The 23,699-nt window shown below is 42.6% G+C and overlaps 1 protein-coding gene across 1 annotated transcript in view; it reads left to right on the forward strand.

Annotated features, from left to right (window-relative positions):
* Positions 1 to 23,699, forward strand: part of TRPC4AP (transient receptor potential cation channel subfamily C member 4 associated protein) — a 38,138-nt gene that overhangs the window by 3,927 nt on the left and 10,512 nt on the right. Inside the window, exons 2-11 of the mRNA XM_075439040.1 lie at positions 5,832 to 5,960; positions 6,207 to 6,323; positions 9,317 to 9,374; positions 10,495 to 10,550; positions 12,173 to 12,301; positions 13,413 to 13,614; positions 15,616 to 15,804; positions 17,083 to 17,225; positions 21,460 to 21,591; positions 22,266 to 22,324. Of these exons, the coding sequence (XP_075295155.1) occupies positions 5,832 to 5,960; positions 6,207 to 6,323; positions 9,317 to 9,374; positions 10,495 to 10,550; positions 12,173 to 12,301; positions 13,413 to 13,614; positions 15,616 to 15,804; positions 17,083 to 17,225; positions 21,460 to 21,591; positions 22,266 to 22,324 (1,214 nt within the window). The remainder of the gene's footprint in view (positions 1 to 5,831; positions 5,961 to 6,206; positions 6,324 to 9,316; positions 9,375 to 10,494; positions 10,551 to 12,172; positions 12,302 to 13,412; positions 13,615 to 15,615; positions 15,805 to 17,082; positions 17,226 to 21,459; positions 21,592 to 22,265; positions 22,325 to 23,699) is intronic.

A 23,699-nucleotide genomic window follows, 5' to 3' on the forward strand; every position in this document is an offset into this window, starting at 1 on the left:
AAAGCCTGGACGTGCTTTTTATATAACAGGGACCAGAGCGTTCTCATACACTAGAAATGCTCAAAAGTGGTAGTGTTGGACTTGTTTTGTGTGACTGAAGATGAGTGGGAAGAAAACTGTTGTAGATGTGATACTCCTTCGCCCTCTGCTTTTTTTAGGTGCCCCTATAGATTTTGCTGTCTGTCAAAATAAAGAAGAAAGGTAGGCAGTTCCAAGGAAAAAGCAGTCACTGAGTAGTTAATACAATTTTGCATGTTAGTTGATCTATTTTCCTCCGAGAGTAAGATCATGAAATCAAACATTAGTGGTTATTACTGCCATCTGGCAGATTCTGTAGTGGTTTTGAAGAGCTGCTGGTGTTAAAGATCTGTGTTGGAATTGTTCTGCTCTCAGAAACGCTGTGGGGTTTTGAGATTCGCGAGGCGTGTTCTTGGTCTTGGTAGACCGTCTTCTTCCAGTGACCAGGGAGTAGGGTGGCAGTCTGGGAGTCGGGGGATGGTTGGACCTGGCCTGAAGTTACAGCAGGTTTTGTCCTAGGACACCATGTCCCTGCATTCATGCCTGGCTTTGGGGCTAGCGGGAGAAAGGATGGTGGGCTCCATCCAGGGATGTGGAGGATGGAGAAACAGCAGTTATGGGAAACTTGATCCGCACTTCGCAGAATCTAGGAGCTGGAGAGAGGCTGGGAATAGGTGCTCTTATGTGGACTTCTCCCAGCTTAATATCAGTTTCTTTTTGTGAATAAAGTTCCGGGGGCTCTGGCATGTTCTCAATCGGAGCTACGTGGCAAAAGGCCCAGCTGGTGACTTGTCACGTTGTTTATTGCCCCACAGCTGCAGGGTAGCAGTTCACTGCTGCTCCCTTGCAGCGCTTTCCAGAGTCACAGAATGGGCCAGAAGCTGTGTTTTGTGTTAAATTGGAAACTTGGGGGGGGTTCATTGACCTTGGTTGTAGGCTTTTTGTACAAAGGTGTGTGAAGAAGGAGACAGCTTAGCCACACTGGTGCGTGTTTGTTAGCGACTGAACAGGAAAATGTAGTGAAGAGCTGGGGTGACGGGGCACTCCCCAAAACACTGAATAATCATTCTCCTGGCAGTCTGTCAATGACTTCTTAAGTTATTACTGTTCAGAGGAAAATTAAATATTTAATTGCACAAGTATTAGTTTCCTGGTTTTTAAAGGTACAGCTTAAAAGATTTGAAGGGAAAGGGTATGGAAAGGCTTTAATTTTATTAAAAATGCGTAGAGACCACGTGCTTGCATCTTTCTGAAGATGCGTAATCTTGTGCCTCTTTTTCCCTTTAAACTTTTAAAACATTTGAATATATACTTCAGAACTGGTCATGGATGATACTGAGAATGGAAACGGTGTTTTTAAAGCACTTCCAATCTTACCTTAATGCATGATTGCAACAAAAAATTGAATTAAGAAAAATTACAACTGATGTGCCATAGCCGTAAAGTCTATCACAGCATGAATCCTTCAGTGTTGTAAAGGATGCTTGGACACCTGAGCCACTCTTTATGGCTTTTTGAAAGATCACAGAAAATGCCCTCTTGTAGTGAATGTTCAGCAGACAGTGAAATGTTTGAAGGGTAAGATGTGAAACAGAGACAGGATTTTGTTAGAAAAATGTTACCCCTGCTCGGGAGAGCGAAGGGAGGGAGGCTTAGCCCAGGGTATTTCTGCTGCTGTCACGTGCTCACGGGCCTTCGGTTCGTCAGCGGCTTTGGGAGGCCGTGGAGACGTGTCCCTGACCACCGCTTAGGAGAGCGGTGAGGACGAGGTTAGGAAAATACTTTGGAAGGCAGCAAAGATGGTCACAGTGCAGGAGCACAAATGGAAAGGAAAGTCCTCACGGAAGGGGGAAGGGATTTCGAAGCAATCATAACTGCAAGGGATCTCAGGCCCGTAACAAAAGTTTTGGCACTGCTCGTAGCGCGGTGCTGAGCACGGGCACGAAGCAGCCGGGAGGTTAAGCCACTGCTGGTGGAGAGGCTGTGCCTGGAGGGTAGCGGGCATGGGGGGGGCATCAACAGCAAATACTGTAGCAAAGTCAGGAGGGGGAGTAAGGAAAGAGGAACTGAGCCGATCAAGGGGTGGATTTAGGCAAATATTAACATAGAACTTAATATAACTCGATGAAGATTTAGGTATTAATCAGAATTACTTACTGGTCATTATGTTAATGGATGCTGGGGTGTTTTAAAAGGATTTATAACACAGGAGGATTAAAAATAAATTTATATTTAATATAAATTTATCTTTATTTTTATGTATAAATATTTAGATTGGTGTGTGGTGTGTTCAGCCCTTTGTGTACTTTCAAGAAAATTTATGCACAAAAGTTCTTTAAACTCTGTAGTAGGAAAGTATTCCTGTGGTAGTTATCGGTCTTTGGAGTCACCTCCTGGGGAGTCCTGGGCTCCAGGCCTTTGGGAGAAAACCACTCGGTGTCCTCTACCTTGCAGTCACGGCTGGGCTTGATGACTTTTTTTAACCCTGTATTTAAATCCTTTCAGAAGTCTTTGGTTGCCCTTCCACCAGCAGCACAGTGCTGTGGGTTCGCCAGCGCAGCTGGAGGAGGCGGCGGTGGCTGGTGCTGGTCAGGCGCGTGGGCAGCGTTCGGGGAGCTGCCCGTGGGGCCGGCATCGTGCAGAGCGCTTTGGGCTCTGACGGGGTTTGGGAGCTCAGTGCCTGGGCTCGAGCGTGCCGCCTGGTTTCGGAGGCCTGCCTGGGGTATAAGCGCCTCTGGAGAGCCTCCGTGTGCCGTCCCCAGGTTTCTCGGTTTGTGATTCAAAACTTGGATGTGTTGCAGCAGACTTCTGAGAAATGACTGTGAGGAGCCTTGGTGTTTGTACCGGTTTGGTTTGCTGTACCTAGGTGGTGGGGAAGTTTTGACTCCGGTTCTTTGGTTTTCCTGGTAATTGGTACTTACTCTGTTCTTCTTCTAATGCCAGTAAGGCGTGACAGCTCATAACCCCTGCAACCATCAGTTAGGTAGGTCCTTTTTTTTAATTAATGCTATTTCCAGCTGGGCTTCTGCAGCCTCCCCTTCTTGCTGGGTAGTATCCAACTTCTCAAGCTTTGTGTGCAAGATTTCAGAGGTTTTTATCCAGAGCTATCCAGTGAACGAGGACAATTTCTGAGAAATCGGTGTGGGATTGGGCTTACCCTGCTTGGATGGGACCAGAAATTACTGGAGAGGGAAAAGGGTCCCTGAAAGACCCAGTGCTAATTTTGATGACTGTTCAGTAACATCTGCCCAAAAAGAGCAAGAAGGAAACCGACTTCGCTTATAACTAAAAACCATTGACTAGCTGCTATTGCAGAAATCATGAGATGCAGTTTTTAACCGAAATGGTTGCAAAGAAAGACAGCTCCATACAATCTGATTGAATTTTAATCCCTCCATAGAATCCCAAATCTTTGCGTTGGCAAATACCACTGCGCCACAATGGAAATATTCAGAGCCAGGGCAGCCTCATAAATTAAGAACAGGGACCACAAGCTAGAGCTTGCAATGAAACCAAAGACATGTATTAAATCAAGAGAAAGAAAACTTTTTTTGGGGGGGGGAAAGTGGTTAAAAGAAGATGAGAGCAAGGAAACGTTTGCTTCATTCTTTCAGAATTTCAGTTCTGAAAGTTTTCCGCAGATCAGCACAAGCGGCTGCCTGTCAGAGTCTGGGACAGATTAAGGGCTTTTGGCCTTTTCTGAGAGCACTTGGATGATGAATTCTGCTCTGTGCTACTGGAACCCCAGATTGGAGCCCAAGCGCGTCATCGTTGCCTGTGATATCTTCCACATCAGCTGGAGCCGGGAAGTTGGATTCTTTCCCTGGCGTTTTGCTGCATGCTCCTTGCACTTTATCCAGCAATTAATCTGGTTCCTCCCACTGCTCGTGGGGTTGTGTACTCCTCCCACAGCTGAGATGACGGGGTGGTGGTAGAGCTCCGCTCGTGCTCCCTGTGCTGGGTGTTACATGGAGAAATTTGTGACTTCAAAGGAGCTGACCCATTACTCACAGTCCAAACGATGAGAAACCATTTTGACCTTGTGGTTTCATCCTGCCATTTCTTGTGCAAATGGCCACCTCAGAAGCAACTCTGTGTCATTCTCCAGCAGTGCTGGTTCACTGCTCTTAGTCAGAAAGCAGAGTAAAGTTGAAAACGGGAGAGAGTACTCTGTCACAGATTTGCTCATGCTTCTTCAGTCACCCCTTGTAGCAAGAAAACCTGATACTTCAAGAGCCTTGAAATTCTTAGTTACGAACAAATTTGGGTTTTTCATCAGGAAAAGAACCCCAAGTATCTGGGAAGCTTAGAAGGGTGAGGATCTGTAGCAGCCAACATTGCCAGTCTGTTTTCATGTGCTTGCACCACTTTTCTGGTCTTCCTTTATGCTGTCTAACAAGCCTAGAAAAGGGTTAAATTCTCAGTCAGAAACTGGAGTATATTTGCATATAATTGTTTAATCAGGAATTGAATGGCCCTTTGGAATTGTGCGCTGAGGTATATCTGAGAAGGATGTATTGGCTGGAACAATCAGAAGCAATATTTCCTGGCTGTTAACAATGAACATGTAAGTAGGCTGGAGGGAAGTAACGCAGGTTAACCACAGAAAGGTTCGAGCGACTCGCGCAGAATGAGGGCAGCTTGGAGGTTTAGGCCTAGGGGTAAGAGAAAATCCGCAAATGTGGCATTGAGATGCAGTGTTGCTGGCCTGAGGACTGGGGGTTTTTAATTTCATTTTTTTATTTGGAGGGCATATAATAATACTGTAAAACCAGCCAGAAGTGCTGTTGGCTGTAATTGTTGTTGTCTGCCTTACCTTTCTGTACAAGGAGAAGTCCCTGTTTCAGGATTGGTCCAGGTACCTCTGAAGCGTCGTTAAGAACGGGGGTTAAAGTCTGGTCAGCATTAACTGGATGGTGAACTTTAATGAAGAGCTCCTCCTTTACAGCATCTACTGGCAGTAACCTGGGAGCGTTCGGAGTGTTCAGGCATCAAAACATCTTTTGTGGATTCCAAGCAGAATATTTATTAGTCTTGTGCTGCTATTTCAGTCTTTCAGATGTAAAATATAATGGTGAATACTGAGAAATTTTTTTAGTGTTTTGAGGAGAAGAGGGAAATTGGAGAAGGTTTGCACAAATGTAGTAGCAAATGTTACTGTGTTCTTTTTTGTGATTGCAGCCTGCTTCCCAGTGTTGTTCTCCTGATTTAGTTGTTGGTCTCCATTTATAACCAGCCTGAGACTGCAGAGGATATTTTCCCTGTGTCTTTGATACGTTATTCTGGAGCCTGCTTGTAAATCTTAGTGGTTTGTGTCATAGCTATGACCAATGATGGCTTCGGGGACATACTCATTACTAGCTGAGTGTAACGAGTAATGAAGCCTTTCCATCTTCAGTGTTCTGTCTGCCTTAGACTAGTGTAATTTTTGATAGTGTCAAGGGCATCCATTTCCTTCTTCAGTGACCTGTCAGTTGGAGTTCTTGTAATGGAATTATTTAGAGACTAATATGTTCCCATTTAAAAATACATGATCAATATAAAAAGTATGGAATGAGATTAAGTACTCTAAATGATAACATCTCCTTTAAGCCCCGTCCTGCTTAAGATACTATAACAATCTAAAATTCTGCAGCTACCAGTCCTGGGTAAATTGCTGCATGGAAAGAGGTATTGGATTTTGTAATGGTGCTCTCTGCAATAAACTATTTTTCTGTTGTATTCTGATAGTGATATTTTGGGGAGATGATAAGGTTGTTTTCCTGGTTGTGAAGCATTGGACACATGGGAATTATATTCTGTCTCTGTTGCAGATCACAGAGGCCTTGTTAAAGGAAAGAGATAAACAAGCAAAATGGAATGGGATTCCTTTACTGTTGCAAAAGCTGTATGAACATAGCCACCCGAACAGTGATTTCTCCCAGTGCCATAGCATCTTAAAGGTAATATCTACACTGTTCTTCCTGAAAGCTGGGGGTTATTTTGTTGTTGCTTTTTTTAAAGTCTGTTGTGATCATATTCCAACTAATTTTTTAAACTGTTTGCTTGATAGTATCTGTGAATTGGCTGGTATATAAGAGCTGGGAATTCGTGTAATTGATTAGTCAGTAGATCACACAGATAGTCAGAGACAATTGTGTTTGTACTGATGAACAGTTTTCTTTTTGAACTTTTTTTACTGCATGCAGGAAATTTCTCCACTTCTTTCAATGGAAGCCATGGCGTTTGTTACAGAAGATAGAAAAGCTGCTCAAGAGTCCGCTTTCCCAAATACATACACATTTGACTTATTTGGAGGAGTCGATGTAAGTTGTGTTTTTTCAACAATATAAAAACATTTCTGCATGATAGTTATACCACTAAGAAATCTGTAAGTGAGGTCTTTTGAGGAGTTTGAAGCTTCTAAATGCAAGCTGCAGAATGACTTTACCAATTTGGTGCCAAGCATTAGAATTATGCCTGTTTCTGTTAATCAAAATGTGAAAATAATGTATATTCTGAGGTATTATGTCATCAAAAGTGAGGTAGTTCTTCTTACATGATAGACAAGACCTGGCTGTTTCTTCAGGTAGTCTGTTTTTAACTGAAAAAAGGTGAGACCTCTAGGTTCTTAATGAAAACAGTTTCAAGTGATTTCTAGTCGTGCGATTAAATACTACAGTCGGTACTAGAGCACTGAGAATTTCCCTTATGACTGAAGGAGATGTGGCATTTTAAGCACACTAGGGCACTCTCTTAGCCAGGTTGTCCATGTTTATTGCTGTCATGCAATGCGGACTGCTTCATCTATGGAAAATTTTTTAAAACAGAGCTGCAAGATTTCTGTAGACATTCTGGCAATTGATCTTTTTGTTTATTTGTTTTAATTCTACATTATGCAAATACCCAGTTTTATGGTGACAGACTCTGGGATCTTAGCTTTCCTTGGAGATGTATTATTTGTATTTTCCAATGAACTAATTGACACTTTCTTCCCCCTCCCTCTTTTTGTCTGACTGAACAGTGTCTTTGCTACTTCTCCCTTGTTATGCTTAGCATGCCTTTATTTAAGTAAAATTTGTATTTAGGTTGTGTTTTTTTGAAATTAGCACTGTTTTAGTTGCTGGTGTGCTGTCAACTGAGGACAGAAGTCTTCAGCTAACCAAGCAATTCAGAACATTGTATGAAAATATTCTAAATTTCCCTTGTTTTTAAAGGGAAGTAGTGATACTTCCTGTAGAAGTGCTTTTAACATAAGAATGCACAGAAAATGGCTTTATGTTTCATATTTAAATAAGTGTGTGTGTTGGGGTTTGGTTGGTTGGTTGGTTGGGTTTTGTTTGTGGGTTTTTTTTTCCTTTGGGCTGGAAAGGGTAAATATCAGATACATTCTAATTACCTGGTACTATGGCCAGAGTTGACTGATACAAGTGGGTTTAATCTGGTTAAAGGCAGTGGTGGAAGCCAGTGCTATGTGTTCTGAAAATCCTTCTCTAGGACTTGAAAGGGAAGTGGTCTGATCTGCTGGTTCTGTGTGCCATGTGCAGATTCTCTGTTGCAGCATTTCGAACTGCAAAGCACGAGTCACTTAGAAGGATACTAAATTTGCATTGTACTCTGTATGCTATAAAGTATGATAGTATAGTCCTTAAATATTTTTGGATTCTGACAGCCTTAACATCGAGGAAGAGCAAAGGCACATTTGTGTCTCCTCCCTTTATATGAATACATGTAAAATGTTACCTGAGAGTACAAACATATGAACTGATGCATGAGCCTCGTGGACTTTGGACTCGAATGCAACCCCATTCCAACAAATAAGGTCTCATCCCCCCACTTTCTGCTCCTTCTGCCTCTGGGGAGGCACCTTCTTACCTATTCTCTTTCCGCCATTGGACTCTTGCACTTCTTGGTGCATACTGTTGCAGTTTCAGTAGGATGGCTGAAGAAAGCCCGCTCCAAGGAGTGTCTCACACCACCACTGCAGTCCAGTCCCTGGAGTGTATGTGAGGAGCATACCAGTTCTGCAAGAATAAGGTGATAAATACGTGGTGGGTTATAGTATCGACCAGGAAAAATAAATACTAGCTGAAAAGGTTCACTCTGTGGCAAGGCAGGAGCGATCATGACTGCAGCCACCCTTAAAAGACAGACTTGTTGCAGTAGGTGTTCTTTCCCAGGAGAAGAGCAGTGCCTAGGGATATCTTTGGATGCTTATCTCGGGTACCGAGCCTTGATGTGTGCCTTCTCCTCCTAAAATGTAAGCCATTAATATGAGCACTACATTACTGCTGCAGTCATTTTTCTCTACCCTACTGATGCTACAGCTACTATTACAAATCTTGCTGGAAAATGTATATTCCTCTTTAAAGTTCCCTGTTTATTTATTTGTCAGTGCTGAAAATGTGGGCTGTGCCTCCAGTGCTATCAGATGTTTTCCTCTGCGTCTGGCTAGATAGTTCATTAAGACAGAAGTAAAGTTAAGCTGGGACAAATAGGCAGAGCAAGTTGTAAAATGTAAATATCTTGTCAGTTGGCATGACTTGACTGGGTGATGCCTGCCTTGCTCTTGACAACTTTAAACTGTTAGTAACAAATTAGGGGTTTTTTGCAATACTTCTTGCAGAATTCATCAGTTCCTTCTAGTGGTTAACTCTCATTTCTGAATAAACCACTATTTTTTAAAATGTTTGAAAATAAACCAGTGTTATAGGCTAGAACAACTGTCAATCAGCTCTACATCTATCAGAACCCTAGTCCCAGTCATGGAAAGCTGACTGTTACATTCCTTAAACAGAAATGCGACAACACGTCACCTATCTGTAAATGTATATGTAAGTATGCGTATAAGTTGCATCTACACAAGCAGTGACTTGCTCTTTGTTGGTGAGATTAAAATCTGGAGCAACTAAGTTCTATTATGTCTGGACCTGAAATGTATTTTGAAGCCCTGCAAGATTTAGGGAGAGCCTTTGCAAATTTTGCGTCTCTTCACAGATTATTGCTAAAGGTTTGTTATTTTGGGAGATGGGTGATAGCCATCCTTGATGTGATCTGGATGCATGTGGAATTGCATTCTTTGCAGCCTCAAATTCTTTAAAGCTTGCCAGTGGGAGATTGTTTTATATAACTGTTATTATTTCTTCAGGGTAAATACAACTATTTTTTTGTGAGAGTAATTTTGACACCAGGGGGGTTGTGACTGTAGAGCTTCCATTATTCACCTCTGACTTCAGCAGAGACAATTTGTCACTGACAAATTAGTTAGTTATTTGTATCCCAATGGTTATTCCGTTAATTCTTTATCATCTTGTTGCAGCTTTTAGTAGAAATTCTCATGAGACCAACTCTTATTACGCAGAAAAAGAAACAAAAAAGTAAGTAAATAGGCGTTTTATGTTTTTTTCATTCTTTCCTTGCGTCCTTATTCAGATAAATTATTCTGTTTTTCTGTTACTCTTTTTCCATACCAGCAATTTCCTGTTCCTAAATGAATCGTTGGTTTCTTTGTTCGCTGAGTACTGATTCATGGTGGGATTTAGGATGGTGACCTGTGCAAAGCACAGCTCAGGAGTATTCATGCACTCAGCATAACATACTTCTCTCAATGCGGTAAAATCTGCAGTCACTGGAAATTTTTACTGTAGCTATAGCCACAGTAAAAACAGTTATTAATAATAAGCCACAAAACATTGTTTATGTAATAGGAGTTACAAAGATTGTGAGATAACGAACAGTATGCTGTTTTCCTGTCCTAGTCCTAGTAACTACTACTACAAGTTGCTATAAGGAGAACTTGCCAATGGGGTGCAGTGGCTTCAGCACAACTTTCCTGCTGGAGCAGCTTTAGTTTCGTGTTTTCATTTCTCCTGTCTGTGATTCTGCTGCTTCCCTGAACCCTTCCGAGGAAGGGAGATGTCACGGTACGCTCCATGCCCGTCAGCCAGGGAACTTCTAAGGTGAAGGAACTTGAAGCAGCTGTTGTACGACTGTACTGAAAATGTATTTTAAATATTAAAATGCTGGAGTAAACCAGATTGAAAGCTTTTCTATGAATTCCTGATGCTGCCTGGAGAAAACTGCATGAACTGTCCTTCCTCCCTCTCCCCTATGTTTAATAATTGGAATTAATATGTGTCTCAGCAGTTTCTCATATTGACAAACTTTGAGTTGATCTGTAACATTTTTTGTAAAATACTGTTTACACCCCTATCATTTTCTTTTGTGTGTGACTAAAAAGCGCACTAGACCACAACGACATCTCTGCCTGTGGTCCTACTCAGTGCTGGTAGCAGTTTTGGAAGCAAGCAGGTGAACGTGTCAGGTATACAAGGTTTCTTCCTCTGGTTTTTTTCCTCTAGGGCATTTGCACATGTGATCTGAGCTAGCAGTTAGCCTGAAATTCTCACCTGTTTCATAGCTGTTTGTGTCACTACTGTGGACATTAATGTTCCTTTGCAATGTAAAGCTAGTGAATGTCTGTTTTCTACTTTGCAGTAAGCGATGACCTCATCAAGGACTGTTTAAGCATACTGTACAACACGTGTATATGTGTAAGTACAGCTGCTGTGCAGAAGTGTTCTTCTGTTGGTCATGCTTTACATGTGCTACTTGAGAAGACAACATGCAGACTCTTCTAAGCATAACTTAAACTTACTGTGAAACTTTTCATTAAAATTCCTGCAGTTAAATGTAGGACTTCCCTATATGTTGGTGTGTTACTCATTTTCTGTTTGCTTAGCCACATCATGAAGTTTAAATCCCCATTTGGATCTTTCTGTATCTATATTTCCTTAGGAAGACTGTGTCAGCCTTTGTTGTAGTCAGACGTAAAATTTGAAACTAGAAATGGATGCCTACTAACCCAAGCTACAGCTCATCTCGTTCAGTAGTGGTGCTGGCAAAGTGTTTAAGTTTGATCTTGCAACTCCTTCATGTGCTGAATATTAGTTCAGTTCAGCTGGTGGCAGATCAGTGCTAAGGAAGACGCTGGGTTAAAAGCCTGTTGAAATACTTTGCCATTAAAATTCTGAAGCTAGAAGCACGTGCTTCAGATTATGCGTGCAGGGAGCATCCTCAGGATTGTTTACTTAATCACACATCTTATTATGTCATAACTGAGAGAGCATTGTTTAACAAAAATTTTTGAAGGAGGCAGTTACTGGCTTGGAGCTCTTCCAAAGGCATCAGCCTCATCTCGAGAGTTTGAGTCTTGGTAGATCGTGTTCTCCTTGCTAACTATCTGTGTACACGTGGGAGGGGGAAGAGAGGGAACACTTTTTTCTTGACTTACATGATTTTTATTTTGTTTTAACTACAAGTAGTGCAACTTTTACAAACTGTGAATAGCGTAGTACACTAAGAAATAATTTGCAATTTATAGACTAGCTGCCGTTTTATTTTGGCATTACTGCGCTCTCTTGAATGAGAAATGTTCAGGATAACAGAAGTGTTGTGTGCGCAATATTAACTGTTCTTACGCTTCTGTGGAAATATTCAGGAAGTACCTAAGCTACTCTAGCCCTGTGAGCACTGGTAGTGTGGCAGTCGTATATGACTAACAGACAGCTTTGCAAGCGGTGAGCATGTAGTTTTAAGTTCCATTTAATTCCAGAAAAGACTGGCCATGGTCTCAGAGATCAAAGCATGAAAGCTGTCTTCGGCCATCAGAACGTGAAAGCTGGCCTTAACAAACTTGTTAAGTCATGTTCTAGCATGACTTTTGGGTTCGTCACCAAGTTCATTAAGGCCAATGCTTGATTCTGGTTGCTCAGACTCTGCCCAGCTGAGAGCAGTGCTGACAGCTGAGGAGGGATTTGGGTGCTGCATTTACATACCGTGAAATGGAGCTGGTTACAGTTTGTGTGGGGAATGAGAGACAAGCCTCTCTGACGTGTTTCCAGGCATGCAGTGTTTACTTTTGGTTTAGGCAAGTAAACAGTTGCCTTGAGATGGAGCCTTTCATCCTGGAGCCTGTAGTTTTTGCAAGCATGTTAACTTCAGACAAGGACTAGAGCTAGTTTTGGTCATCGTAAATAACAACATTTCCTGGTTTTGGTAGTAGCTGATGGGATAACACCTCATCTGTGAAACTGTCCTGCATGTGCCTGTAACGTACAGCTTCCCAAGGCGGGCTCTGACTCCTGGTCTGTGTGTGCATCTTGCTGCTTTCTAGACGGAAGGAGTCACGAGGCGACTGGCGGAAAGAAATGACTTTGTGTTGTTCCTGTTTACACTAATGACAAACAAAACGACATTCCTACAAACTGCAACGCTCATTGAGGATATCCTGGGAGTTAAAAAGGTTGGTTACTGGTTTCTTCATTTTATTTGTGTGACTTTTCAGGCCAGGAAAGACAGCTGTTTCTTTGAAGAGTTGCTGAAGACAATCTGGCATTCTCACTTCTTGTAGCTTATTTGAAACCTGTTTGCAGTGGTGATTAACTTCAATCACATGTCATACAGAAGCCAAATCATGCATATGGTATCATACTTGTCATGCTTTTGCATAGCTTGCAGAGGATGATGGGGGTGAGTACCAGGCTGTCATTAAAGTACAAGTATTTCAAATAAAGAAAACGAACCTCATATAAATTGGTTTTTCATCCTTGCCTTCTCATTACGCTTCAGATGTTTTAGCAGTCTTCCTAACATCTGGAAGGCTTCCCATGCTTCTCTTATCTTGGGGTTTGTCATCTCTCTGAGAAGATGTAGGCTGGCAACAGGGCACTTAGGTATTTCTGCACAAACTAGGTTTCTGAAGTTGCTTGCCAGCATCAAGACAGCTTAGTGCCCTGATGCGGTGCAGATAAAGTATTAGAGGTGTCACCCTGGGAAACCCCTGAATGAAATGTGTCTATGTACTTTTTTTTAAAGTAAATTTGAGAACATTGTACTTCTGAGATAGAAAACAAGCTTGGTTTATCTGAACACAAATGCTTTTTGCTGAAAGCTGTTTTCAACATCTTTTTTATTAAAAAGATCTTTTGATGAAAATGACTGAGAAAAATAATCTAGAAGTCTGTTCTCATCCGAGTTTCAAAGAAAATACAGAAGTGGAAAACAAAATTGAAACTTCCTGATACCTAAATGTAATTTGTGTGTTAAATTAGCTTGGGGTGGGCGTGTTTAATAATAAAAAAAAAAAAAGGCCCTATAGTTTTATGTAAATACTAAGTCTTAAAAATATGGGTATCTATACTATTAGAATTGATAAACGTAAGTGACACCCGTTGTAGATCACGTCTGTTTGCAGACTTTACACTTGTCACTGCCTGCTTACTTCTCTGCTACTAGCATTGAAATAACACGCAGATCTCGCCAGGGAAGAGCTGTAGCTGGAGCCTTCTGGCTGTGTCTGTGTTCCCTTCTTGAGCATCGCATGCCCCTTACTCAGTTGGTGTTCCCTTCTCCAGGAAATGATACAACTGGATGATATTCCCAATCTTGCGAGCCTTGTGTCCAGTTTTGATCAGCAGCAGCTTGCAAACTTCTGCAGGATCCTTGCCGTCACAATTTCTGAACTTGACACAGGAAGCGATGACAAGCACACCCTTCTTGCCAAAAATGCCCAGCAGAAAAAAAACCTGGGTCCTTCTCGAGCTGAAATTAATCAAGGTAATTGTTACAATGGGAACAAACGCAGAAGAATCTCAACAGTGTGTAGAATTTCCCTCTTCATAATGCCACATCTGTAGTGTATGTTTCTAGAGGATACTGTAAGCATTCTGTCTGTTACAAAGCATTTTTCTTTATTCGCTTTCCTGGAAACAGTCTCTTCTGTTAATGAAACTGACTGTAGCTTTCTGTTTCGTATGGTGTTGGTAATTAGGTGAGTTACTTTCTATCATTTCAGCCCTCTCTGATGAACTGAGTGACTTAAAGTAGTTGGGTTTGTTTTCTGTACCTCAGTCACCTCCATGGCCTTCACTTTAGCAGCTCTCAGTAATTATATGTCCTCCTTAAAATATGAAATCCTGAACTGAAACTGCATGCAGCATGGTGGCTTCCCTGATTTTATCTGACTTTGTCCTGAGCAGGATGTCTGTCTTCATCAACAAGGAAAGTGTGTTTAATATCGATCACATTGGCCATCCTTACCACACCAGCCTTGGAAATCTGTGGGTCTTATCTCGACTTTAACTTTGGGCACAGTGCAGGTTTCCTTATTTTGCTGAGTGCATCTCGGATGCAGAAGTCTTGCCTAGAAGGATGAATATGAATTTGAGAGATTTAAATTAAAGTACTCTCAAATGTAGAATCTGCTGTTTTCAGCTCTTACTGTGCTGAAAAGCTTTCGGGCTTCTGAAGCAGAGGTTTGCATAGGCCCATGCCGAACAGTTTTGGGAAGTGCAGAAAAGGGTTTTGGAGCTCATTCTCCCAGCTCCTAACATTTTATGTTAGCCACGAACAACAAAGCTCCACTTGTAATCGCTGCCACGTCTACAGGATCCAGTGGGAGCAACATAGCATAATCCAGCAGGCAGAAGCTGAGAGGCTTTAAGGGGGGGGGGGGGGGGGGTGTATCGTCTTGTGCCCTGTGATTGCCAGAGCTTGCTTGTAGAGAGCAGTGGACAAGTATGCGTAGGTACAAAGTTTAATTTAAGTTAGTTGAACTGAACAAGCTTGGATCCTGCAGAGCTGAACTTAGTCAAGCAAATATTTAACTAATCATCTTTTGTTTGTAGAATTAGAGACTGTATCTAAGACTATAAAGAATATTCAACTTTAAAAATTTTATCAGGGAGCTTATTCTTGCAGAGGGGGTGGTACCAATGGACAGAATATCTCAATTCTTTTATGTAGTGTTTACGGCCGAATTCTGTCCTTTTCTGCTTACATCTGCAAGTGAAGGACTAGCCATGTATCTATAATAAACAGGTCCTGTAATTAAGTTATTCTGTGAACACTTTACGACAAAGTGCATCTCCTAGCACCTCCCCAAGTCCCCCAAGCATTTTGCAGACCATTGATGTCTGTCCTCAAACTGCTGTTTTGAAGGGTGCAGTTCCACAACAATTAAAACCCTCTAACGTGGGGCTGCTGTCATGTGTTTCCCATCTGGTTTGCTCCATGGTGAAGTAATTCAGGAAACTACTACTTAAAAAGCTAACAGCTTTCCACCCAGCTACTGAAGCGAGCTAGTTGGGTTTGCTATGAGTCAGCACCACAGGAGGTAGAGTGAAGGAGGTAGCACTGTACAGAGGAAAGGGGAGGTGGAGCTGCCCTTCCAAGGGCTGCTGCTTTATTTCTGCCAGCTTAATTTTCAGCCAGATCAGTTTCTTGATACTGACTCGCTGTGGACTGGAAAACGGCAGTGCCAGCTAAAGGGAATTGGCCAGAAACAAGCAGTTAGAGTAGGGTAGAACTAATTTTTCCCCAGTCCAACACAAACCAGTTTAATGCTGATTGAATTATACCTAGGGTACACACACTCGTTTCCAGTCCATAATAGGGTGCACCGACTGCTTCCGTCTTTGGATCTTTTTAACTGGATGGAATTCGTTGTACTGTGTACTTTTCTATGTGACTAATGTTTTGATACCTTGTGGTATAGAGGATTTGATGACTGTTGTGTTGGTGATCTTAAATCGTAATGAAATTATTTTTCTTTTTCAGCTACACTTTTGAATATTCCAGGCTTCATTGAGCGATTGTGCAAACTGGCAACACGGAAGGTGTCTGAAACAACAGGTACTTCCAGCTTCCTCCAGGAGCTGGAAGAATGGTACACCTGGCTGGACAATGCCCTAGTACTTGATGCGCTGATGAGAGTGGCAAATGAAGAGGCAGAGCAGAGCAGCACAGGTATCTGGCTTGCATTCCTCTAGCCACCATTAGCTGATGGGTCTCTTAACCTGCTTCAGTGTTTGCCATGTGTTGCTTTTCCTTTCAATTGGTCTTGATTCCCTTTTTCTTGCATGAAAGGCAAAAATGCAGTGTATATCTTACATAACTCAAAATACTCAGTAATGGAATGAGAATTATCCCCAAATGTTAGTATCTAAATACTTGCTTCTGTGCTTCTTGGGAAACTTTCTTCCTTATCCAGCTTCATTAGTTTTGTAGCAGTTAATTATTAAAGACTTCTGAAATTACACAAAAATTAATTATCTGAATGCTCCAACAGCATCTTGCACGTACCTTTATACACACCAAGTTGGTGGAAACTGGCAAACGCTTGGTATTTTGAAACAGAATTCACAAGGCAATTTTGCCGAGGTGGAACATGCCCAGCCACAGCTCTTGACCCACAACATCAGTTAGCAAGCAAACCTAGACACGCTTTCCCAGAATACTACCTCGGTCTCCGGTGCCTTGTGGCTTAGGGACTTCTGAGTCAGAGGTGGTGTCTATGCTTTTTAGCCTTTGATGGTTTCCTTCCTTTGTGTGTTTGCCTGGTTACTGTTTTTTCACGTGGGTTCAAAAAGCATTCACTCTATCCTGTGGCAGGGCAATTCATCGCTTAGTTATGTATTGTGTAAAAAGCTAACTCCTTTTTGAACGGCAACCTATAAGCTTCACTATGTTTTTATTTACTTTCCCTGTGTCACTCGTAATTTCTGTCATGTTTTCCACTTGCAATCATGGTGTCTTATATCCTATTTCTGCCTTTAGCAGTATAATTGTATATAGGACTATGAAAACTATTTAACTGTGGCCTAAGCATACTGATACCGAGGTATGAGATGAAAGTAGACTGATAGTAAATGCTTCTGTTAATCTCAGCCCTACTTTTTTTACCTTTCCTGACGTGTCCTTTCTGGTGCAGTAGTCTATTAATGCATATAGGTGATCCTAGTTACTTCATGTAGGTGATGCCATTTAGCTTATTATAGAAAAGTTAAATAATTTTTTTAAAGTGTAATTGTATCTCCTCTAAAGTTCCAGCTATATTTTTTTTCTCTTCTGTAGCATTTAATTTAAACTGGTTATTTGTTGTCTGTCACTATTTTTAGTTGAGAAGAAGATTCAAGCAGACATGCTGGTCTTACATCTGCAGTGTTTCAGTGTAAAAGTAATAACTGTAACAAATCCTTTCCTGTTGAAGCTGCCTCAGGCTCACATCTTTGCCATCTTGTTCAGAGTCTTCGGATGAAAGTGGATTGGCCAACACCTCAACCCGAACACAGCTGCCACAGTCCATGAAGATCATGCATGAGATTATGTATAAGCTGGAGGTGCTGTATGTTCTCTGCGTGCTGCTTATGGGGAGACAAAGGAATCAGGTGAGCACTTGCGAACGGTCACGCACGCAGAAGTTGATGTCTCTTTAAACCGAAGTGCTCAGTAATTAGGTCACGGACACAGAAACACGAAGGGCAAAGCTCAAGGCATAAAGCTGGGCAAATCCCATCATTGCAACGATGCACAAGCGAACAGGCAGTGTTTCATTGCTAAGGACCAGAGCGAGCCGCTGGGCAGGGCTTGTCACCGGTTGTGCTGACCAGTGTGGGGCTGGTGGTCAGCCTCTGCAGAGCTGCTGCTCTGGTGCAGGATGGATGGCAGAGGATGCCTCCTGGGTGAGGCACGCTGTCTCTGTGTGAGGAAGCGTGTGGATGTACCTAGACGCTGCAGGAGCTGCAGCCAGGCTTCTTCCCCGCTCCTGGCAGACTGGTGACCTGCTTGGACAGAGCCGCTTCAGACCGTCCCCTGCTTCGTCTGCTTTTGCTTTTGGAATCCTTTGGGGTGATGGGTGAATGGGTGATTTTTGCAGTAGGTTCCCATGTCTTGGCTGAGTATGTTGTTAAACTCTCAGCTGCGAGGATACACCACAGTGCTGTTTGCACTAGGTGCTGCCTAGAAATCATGCTCATCTGTTCCTTTTGTGTTTCTTGCTTTTGAAATGAATAATAATTTGTTCCTAGCCTCGCACAGGCTTATGGAGAACCCATCACTGCAGCTTGGCTGTAGTTTGGTTGAAATGGGTCAAAAGCATGTTGTGAAGGGAGCAGAAAAGCAATCCGTTGGTGCAGTTTTGACAGGTTTCCAACACTGGCAGTCTGCTCAGCTCAGCAGAGCAGCTTGGAATAGTAGGGGCATTTGGATGCCCTAGAGATTGGGAGGGTCAAATGGTCTTGAGTGGTTGAAGGGCTGTTGTATTAGGCAGGAGTAGCTGTGTTGGGGGGCTGTTGCTTGAGCACATTTATCCTGAATATTTTGTTCTTTGCTAGTACTCTCCCACTGTATAGGAGTCACAAATACTCGCCACAGGCAGCCTCTTAAATCTCTTAATCTGAATTTAAAATAGAAGTGTGTTTGTAGTACAGTCCTGAGCGTAACTAACCTCTTCACTCTGAACCAATAAATAGATACTCAGCATTAAAAAGAAACAGATTCTGTACCATAGTAACGAGAAGAAACTAGGAATTCTTGCAGAAACCGCAGTCACTGCCGTAAGAAACTCATAATCCAAAAGGCAGCCCAAGACAGAACTGGAACTACCAGAACACAGGAATCTGTTAGGAGGACTTTTTTTCCCATTGTATCAAGTCAGATAATTCATCCCTGCTGATTTCACCACAAGAATGCAGTTTTAGAGATACTGCAGAAACTACTTAAAGCTTGCACTTACCCAGCTGCTGCCTGTTCAGGGAGCTGGAGCTGGTTGCTTCCTTACCTCCCTGGGTCAGTTCTACGGTGTTACTGTCAAATGTGACAAGGTCTAGAACGTATGCTGCTGAAGCAGCTGGCTTTGAAGCTGACTTTTTCTTTTAATTTCCTGGACAAGCGAGTCTTTATTCTTAGTCTGCTACTGCTGCCCCCATGCGAACAGGGAAGCTGTCTAAGGATAAAGCTGGCATGCAGCTCGCTTCTCTAGGGCTGATTGCGGACTGGAATTGAATTCTTGAAAGATTTGAGTTACTTCATTCCCAAACGCTTTCTGTCCAGAGCCAGCTCATTTTGTAAAATCCACTGCCTTTGAAACACGTGATGTAGCCTCCATTCCTTAAGGTACGTATTTTTCAGAGACTTGTGTGGCAGATGCAAATCCATTCCCCTTCCTGAGGGGCAGTCAGATTAAGAACTAGAGCTGAGCTGTTCTGCGTGGAAAGCTCCCGTAAGCAAAGAGCAGCATTGTCTGCAGTAACACTGCTGACAAGCATTTCAGCTGCTTGGTGGTATCTCTCTCTATGAGGGAATAAAAGCACAAGATCTGCAGTATCACTCTTCCAGTCTCAGCAGCCAAAGGTCTTAGTGGTTTTATATTGGAGTAGTTTTGCATAGAATTTCTAAAGGGCATCACAAACCTTCTTCAGTCCACTTTGATAATCAGCATAATGATTTGGCATTTGCTTGAAGCATGATGCAGCTTCCTAACAAACTCAACTGGCTGCTGAATGTTTAGTCTAAATCCTTGGTTTAAACTTGACTGATACCTGACTTGTGTAGATTGACCACTGCGCTCTGTGCCTTGGCTCCTACGGGTGCCACCTTGGGGTGATCACACCAGGGGTTAGTGGTGTTTCACTGCAGATCTGTGCCTTTGCTTCCTTCTCATTGTAGTCACGCCCTAAATTACTCTCCTTATATATATATTTTTTAGGCTGTCTTGCCTGTCATATTGTGGTGAAAGGCAATCGGTTGATTTACTTGCTCCTGCTATAGGGAGCCAAACTGCACACAGCAGAAGCTGAGAATAGTTTTAGCAGTGAGAAAGCAATAGAGCAATTCATGTGAAGCTGGGCAGCAACAGGAAGAAGTCAAAGGAGTTCGAAGGATGAATATAGAGCAGGGATTGTCGTGGCATCCCCAGGCTGAGTAGTTGTAATGAGTTTGGGATCTGTGAGCAAGCGTGATTGAAAGGCAATGGCTGTGACTCAGAGCTTTGTCATGCAGCTGTCTGTCAGGTGAGAACTTCAAGTTCAGCAAACTAAAAGTAAAGTGAACACGTTTGAAATTAGGGGTGAGTCAGCTGGAATAAGCAGGTTATGCTCTGTGTGGAAAGGAGCAGATTCACGAGTTAAAAAAGTGAGCGTAGAGAACCTCTCCTTTAGTGAGGGGCCGAGGCTCTCGCAGGCAGCTTGCACTCGGGGTTTCATCCTGTTGTGCTTGTGCCACGCTAGCCACTGAGGGCTGGAGACTGCAGGGAGTGCTTTCTTCAGACAGATTCCTCGGAGCTGTGTCTGCTGGAGGCTTGTGACTAGGTCAGAGTGTCCGAGAGCATATTAAAGTAAGGGAGCACCGAAGGACTCCAAGCTTTGCAGTCTGTCAGGGTAGTATGGGTGAGGTGGGAAGGAGCTGTGTGCTTCCTTGAGTGTGATTATTTGGAGATGCCCAGCAGTGGGAATGTGATTTTCCATACAGATGGGAAAGTTGGCGGCTACAGTTAAGAGGAATGCACAAGGCCATCAGCTATGCTGCAAAATAAGAATAAGAATGAACACTTGTAAAATACCATCAGCTTCAAGTATTTTTAGTTCATTCAGGTTATTTGAGGAAATAGAACAAAATGGAGTGGTCTGCTTGAAATACTGCTAGTTATAATTCTGCATCTCAGGGAGAACCTAGGTTGTTGTTCAGGTGACTTGGTTTTAAGGAACATGTCCATTACTGCTTTGGGCACTTAATTTTTATAACACGTTGAGCTTCCCAATCACACGTGGTTTTCGTTTGTGCCACGTCTCGAGGGATACATCTTGTCATAAGCCTGCAGCTGAGAAGAGTCCTACCTTTGTATTTTTCCTATTCATCGTCTTCCAAATTGCTTACATCCGAAGTATCAAAGCTTGGACTGAAGGTATTTAACAGCTGTTCACACCAAAATTATTAGCTTTTTTTACTTGAGTAACTCCATAGTCTGTTTCAAACATCATGATGTACCATGTCCTAGTTTGACAGGCAGACTGATAAATAAACCTGAGTAATTTGGCATTTTCTTCTCTTCTGAGCATTCTCTAAAGAAGTTCAATTTCCTCTTAACCTGAAGGAGCAGCACTTGAACTGCAGTGCGGTTGTGTTGCTGCTGGACTTTGCTTTGCTCAGAACTCCTGCCTAGGTCACGTGAAGAAAACCGGTATCGATCATTTGTGTTGACTTCAGAGGACTACCTCAGCTTCGCCGTGTGAACTGGAGAGGCAAAGGACGCTCGGTGGATGACTGGCACCAGAATAATTCACAGCTTAGTTTTGTGACACATTGAAGTTAGGTATAGATGTATTTTCAATGTGGTGTAAGTGATCTCCCGATGTCCAAAGCTGCTTCCAGAGGCACAGTGGTTAACTGAAGCATGGCTGACAGCCTTCTCCCAACATGTCTGTTTTCTGTCCAGGTCCCCCAGATGGAAACTACTCTAATGATACACCATGATTAGTGTGCATGTTAACACAGACATGCTGTTTGATAAAAGAATTCACTCTGTTGTCAGAGGATGATGTAATTGTGCCCATCTGCTTACCAGGCTACGTTATATCCATATTTGAGGCTGCAGCAAATGCGCATGTACTTCTCTTTGCTTTCCAGGTTCATAAAATGATAGCAGAGTTCAGACTGATCCCTGGCCTCAATAACTTGTTTGACAAACTGATCTGGAGAAAGCATTCAGCATCAGCCCTTGTTCTGCATGGACACAATCAAAACTGTGATTGTAGCCCAGTGAGTAACTTTTTAAATCCTGTATTGGGTTTTTCTCTTACATAATTGCGGGGAGTTGTGTTGAGTAACTGGGCGCTTGTATAATAAGTGAATTGAGATAATTCTATGTTTTTATGTGATAGCATTCAGGTTTTTGTGAGTTACTGTTTTCACTTAAGTCTTTATCTTTGGCTCATGCCAGCAATTTAGCCTCTCCCCTCTCTCCAAGTTTGGGAACTGGGAAAGGTGTAAGTTCTGTGTCCCTGGAGGCCAAAGGCAGAAGACGACCAGAACTTAACGAAATGGTGGCTAGTAGGTCTAGCAAGGAGAGACACAGAAGAAAAAATGAATCGCCATCAGGTTTGGGGAGGGCTGGGGGTTTTTTGTTATTTTGTTTTGTTTTTCCCCGAACCTAGGTACCCCAAATCAGTCAATACAGTGGTGAGCTTTTTTGCCTTTGCAGTGAGAAGAAATCATTAACTGTACATGCATAGGCTTGGAGGCAGTCTCCACTTCTGTTTTGGGAAGCCTGCGAAGTGCAGCCTTCTCCAGTTACGCAGGTCACTTGCTCTGCTGTGCAAATGGGTTTGGTCTGGATAGGTTTTCAGTTCATCTGTTTCTTGTCAGCTTGGTGTAACTAATGATATCCAAAAATATGAAAGCAAAATTTTTTGACCTTTCTTCTCTCTTTTTAGGACATCACTTTAAAGATACAGTTCTTGAGGCTTCTTCAGAGCTTTAGTGATCACCATGAGTGAGTATGAAAAGCTGTGGTAGCTTGTGGCTTGGCAGTATTGTTTGCCTGGTTGCAGTTTCAGCGGGTGTCCTAGGCACGGTGCGGGCTCTGTCTGAATGGAGCATTGTACTGTCCTTAAACTCGATTCAGATGTTCACGTGCCTTTCAGCTCCTGCTATGAAAAGGCTAAGGATATGCTCTCCAGTGGGCATGTCTTGGTATGTCTGTTGACGATTAAAAATAGCCGGTTTTGCTTCATGTTGAAACAAACTGAAACATTTATGTGATGAGTTAACACTTTCTGGCTGCGGAAATGGGGAAGCAGCTTTCATGATGCTGTTTATCTGTCTTCTCCCTGAGAGCTGGTAGTGAGCCAGTGTGCTCATGAGCACACATACCCTGTGGGGACATGTTCAGGTTTAATTCAGAGGGGAACAAGCATGAAACAAAGGCCGTTGGAAGATCAGGGTGAAAGACAGCGTACCTCTGAAGAGGTTAATCAATACTCTTTTGCCTTTGTGAAAAGGCTGGGAAGATGTGATCGATGTCTAAATGCCAGACGTGGAGAATTCCTGATTAAACTGAATGGGAAAATGTTAGGGGAACAATTGTCTATCAGCTAGCCAGTGGGAGCCTAGGTTGGAAGTAGGAAGAAAGCTTCTGTTTGCCTGCAAAAGGCATGGTTGAGAAGCTTGAGTCTGCTGGAGTAGTTAAGGGGTGATGCAGATTTTTTTTTTTTTTTTTTAATGGTTATACTCGAGAAGCACACCTCTGCTGCTGGTACAGAGGTACTGGTTGCTCTGTTCTGACTTGCAGAATCACATCTGCCACTCTGTGAATGTCCTTCTAATGTTGCTCTAACTCAGTCTTGCAAGATGGTTTCCTGTTCTTTACAAACACTGCATTTGAGGCATATTGCACGAAATATGCATGTTGCTTCGCTTCTTGCCTAGCTGGTCTTATCTACAGCCAGGGTGATAATTTTGTGTCGTTTTTTTGTAGTACTGTTAGTTATGCATATTGAAAGTACCAGCCTTTGTGGTTGGGAAGTGCTACCTGTAAGAGTGGGGAGCTGCTGGCCATATTGTTAAACATCAGGGAAGGGCTGGCCTGTGGTAAATCCTCCATGCAAGACGTTGTTTGCCTAGGAATGACTCCTATGTAAGTGGTTACTACAAAGATCTCGGGCTTCTTTAAACAGAAAAGAGCTTTCTGCTGTAGCATTTGAGTAAGTGGAATGTGTAGAATCTGGTTAGGTTTTTTAAACCAATAGTTACAGGAGCTTTCAATGGAAGCACAGACCAGCTGAATTAGCTGAGGACAGGGTGAGAGCAAGTACTTACATACTGATATTAATTTCAGCAAAATTATGTATAAACCGAACTTGCAGAAC

This window comes from Opisthocomus hoazin, chromosome 18 (assembly GCF_030867145.1).
Source record: "Opisthocomus hoazin isolate bOpiHoa1 chromosome 18, bOpiHoa1.hap1, whole genome shotgun sequence".
NCBI classification, from domain to species: Eukaryota; Metazoa; Chordata; class Aves; order Opisthocomiformes; family Opisthocomidae; genus Opisthocomus; species Opisthocomus hoazin.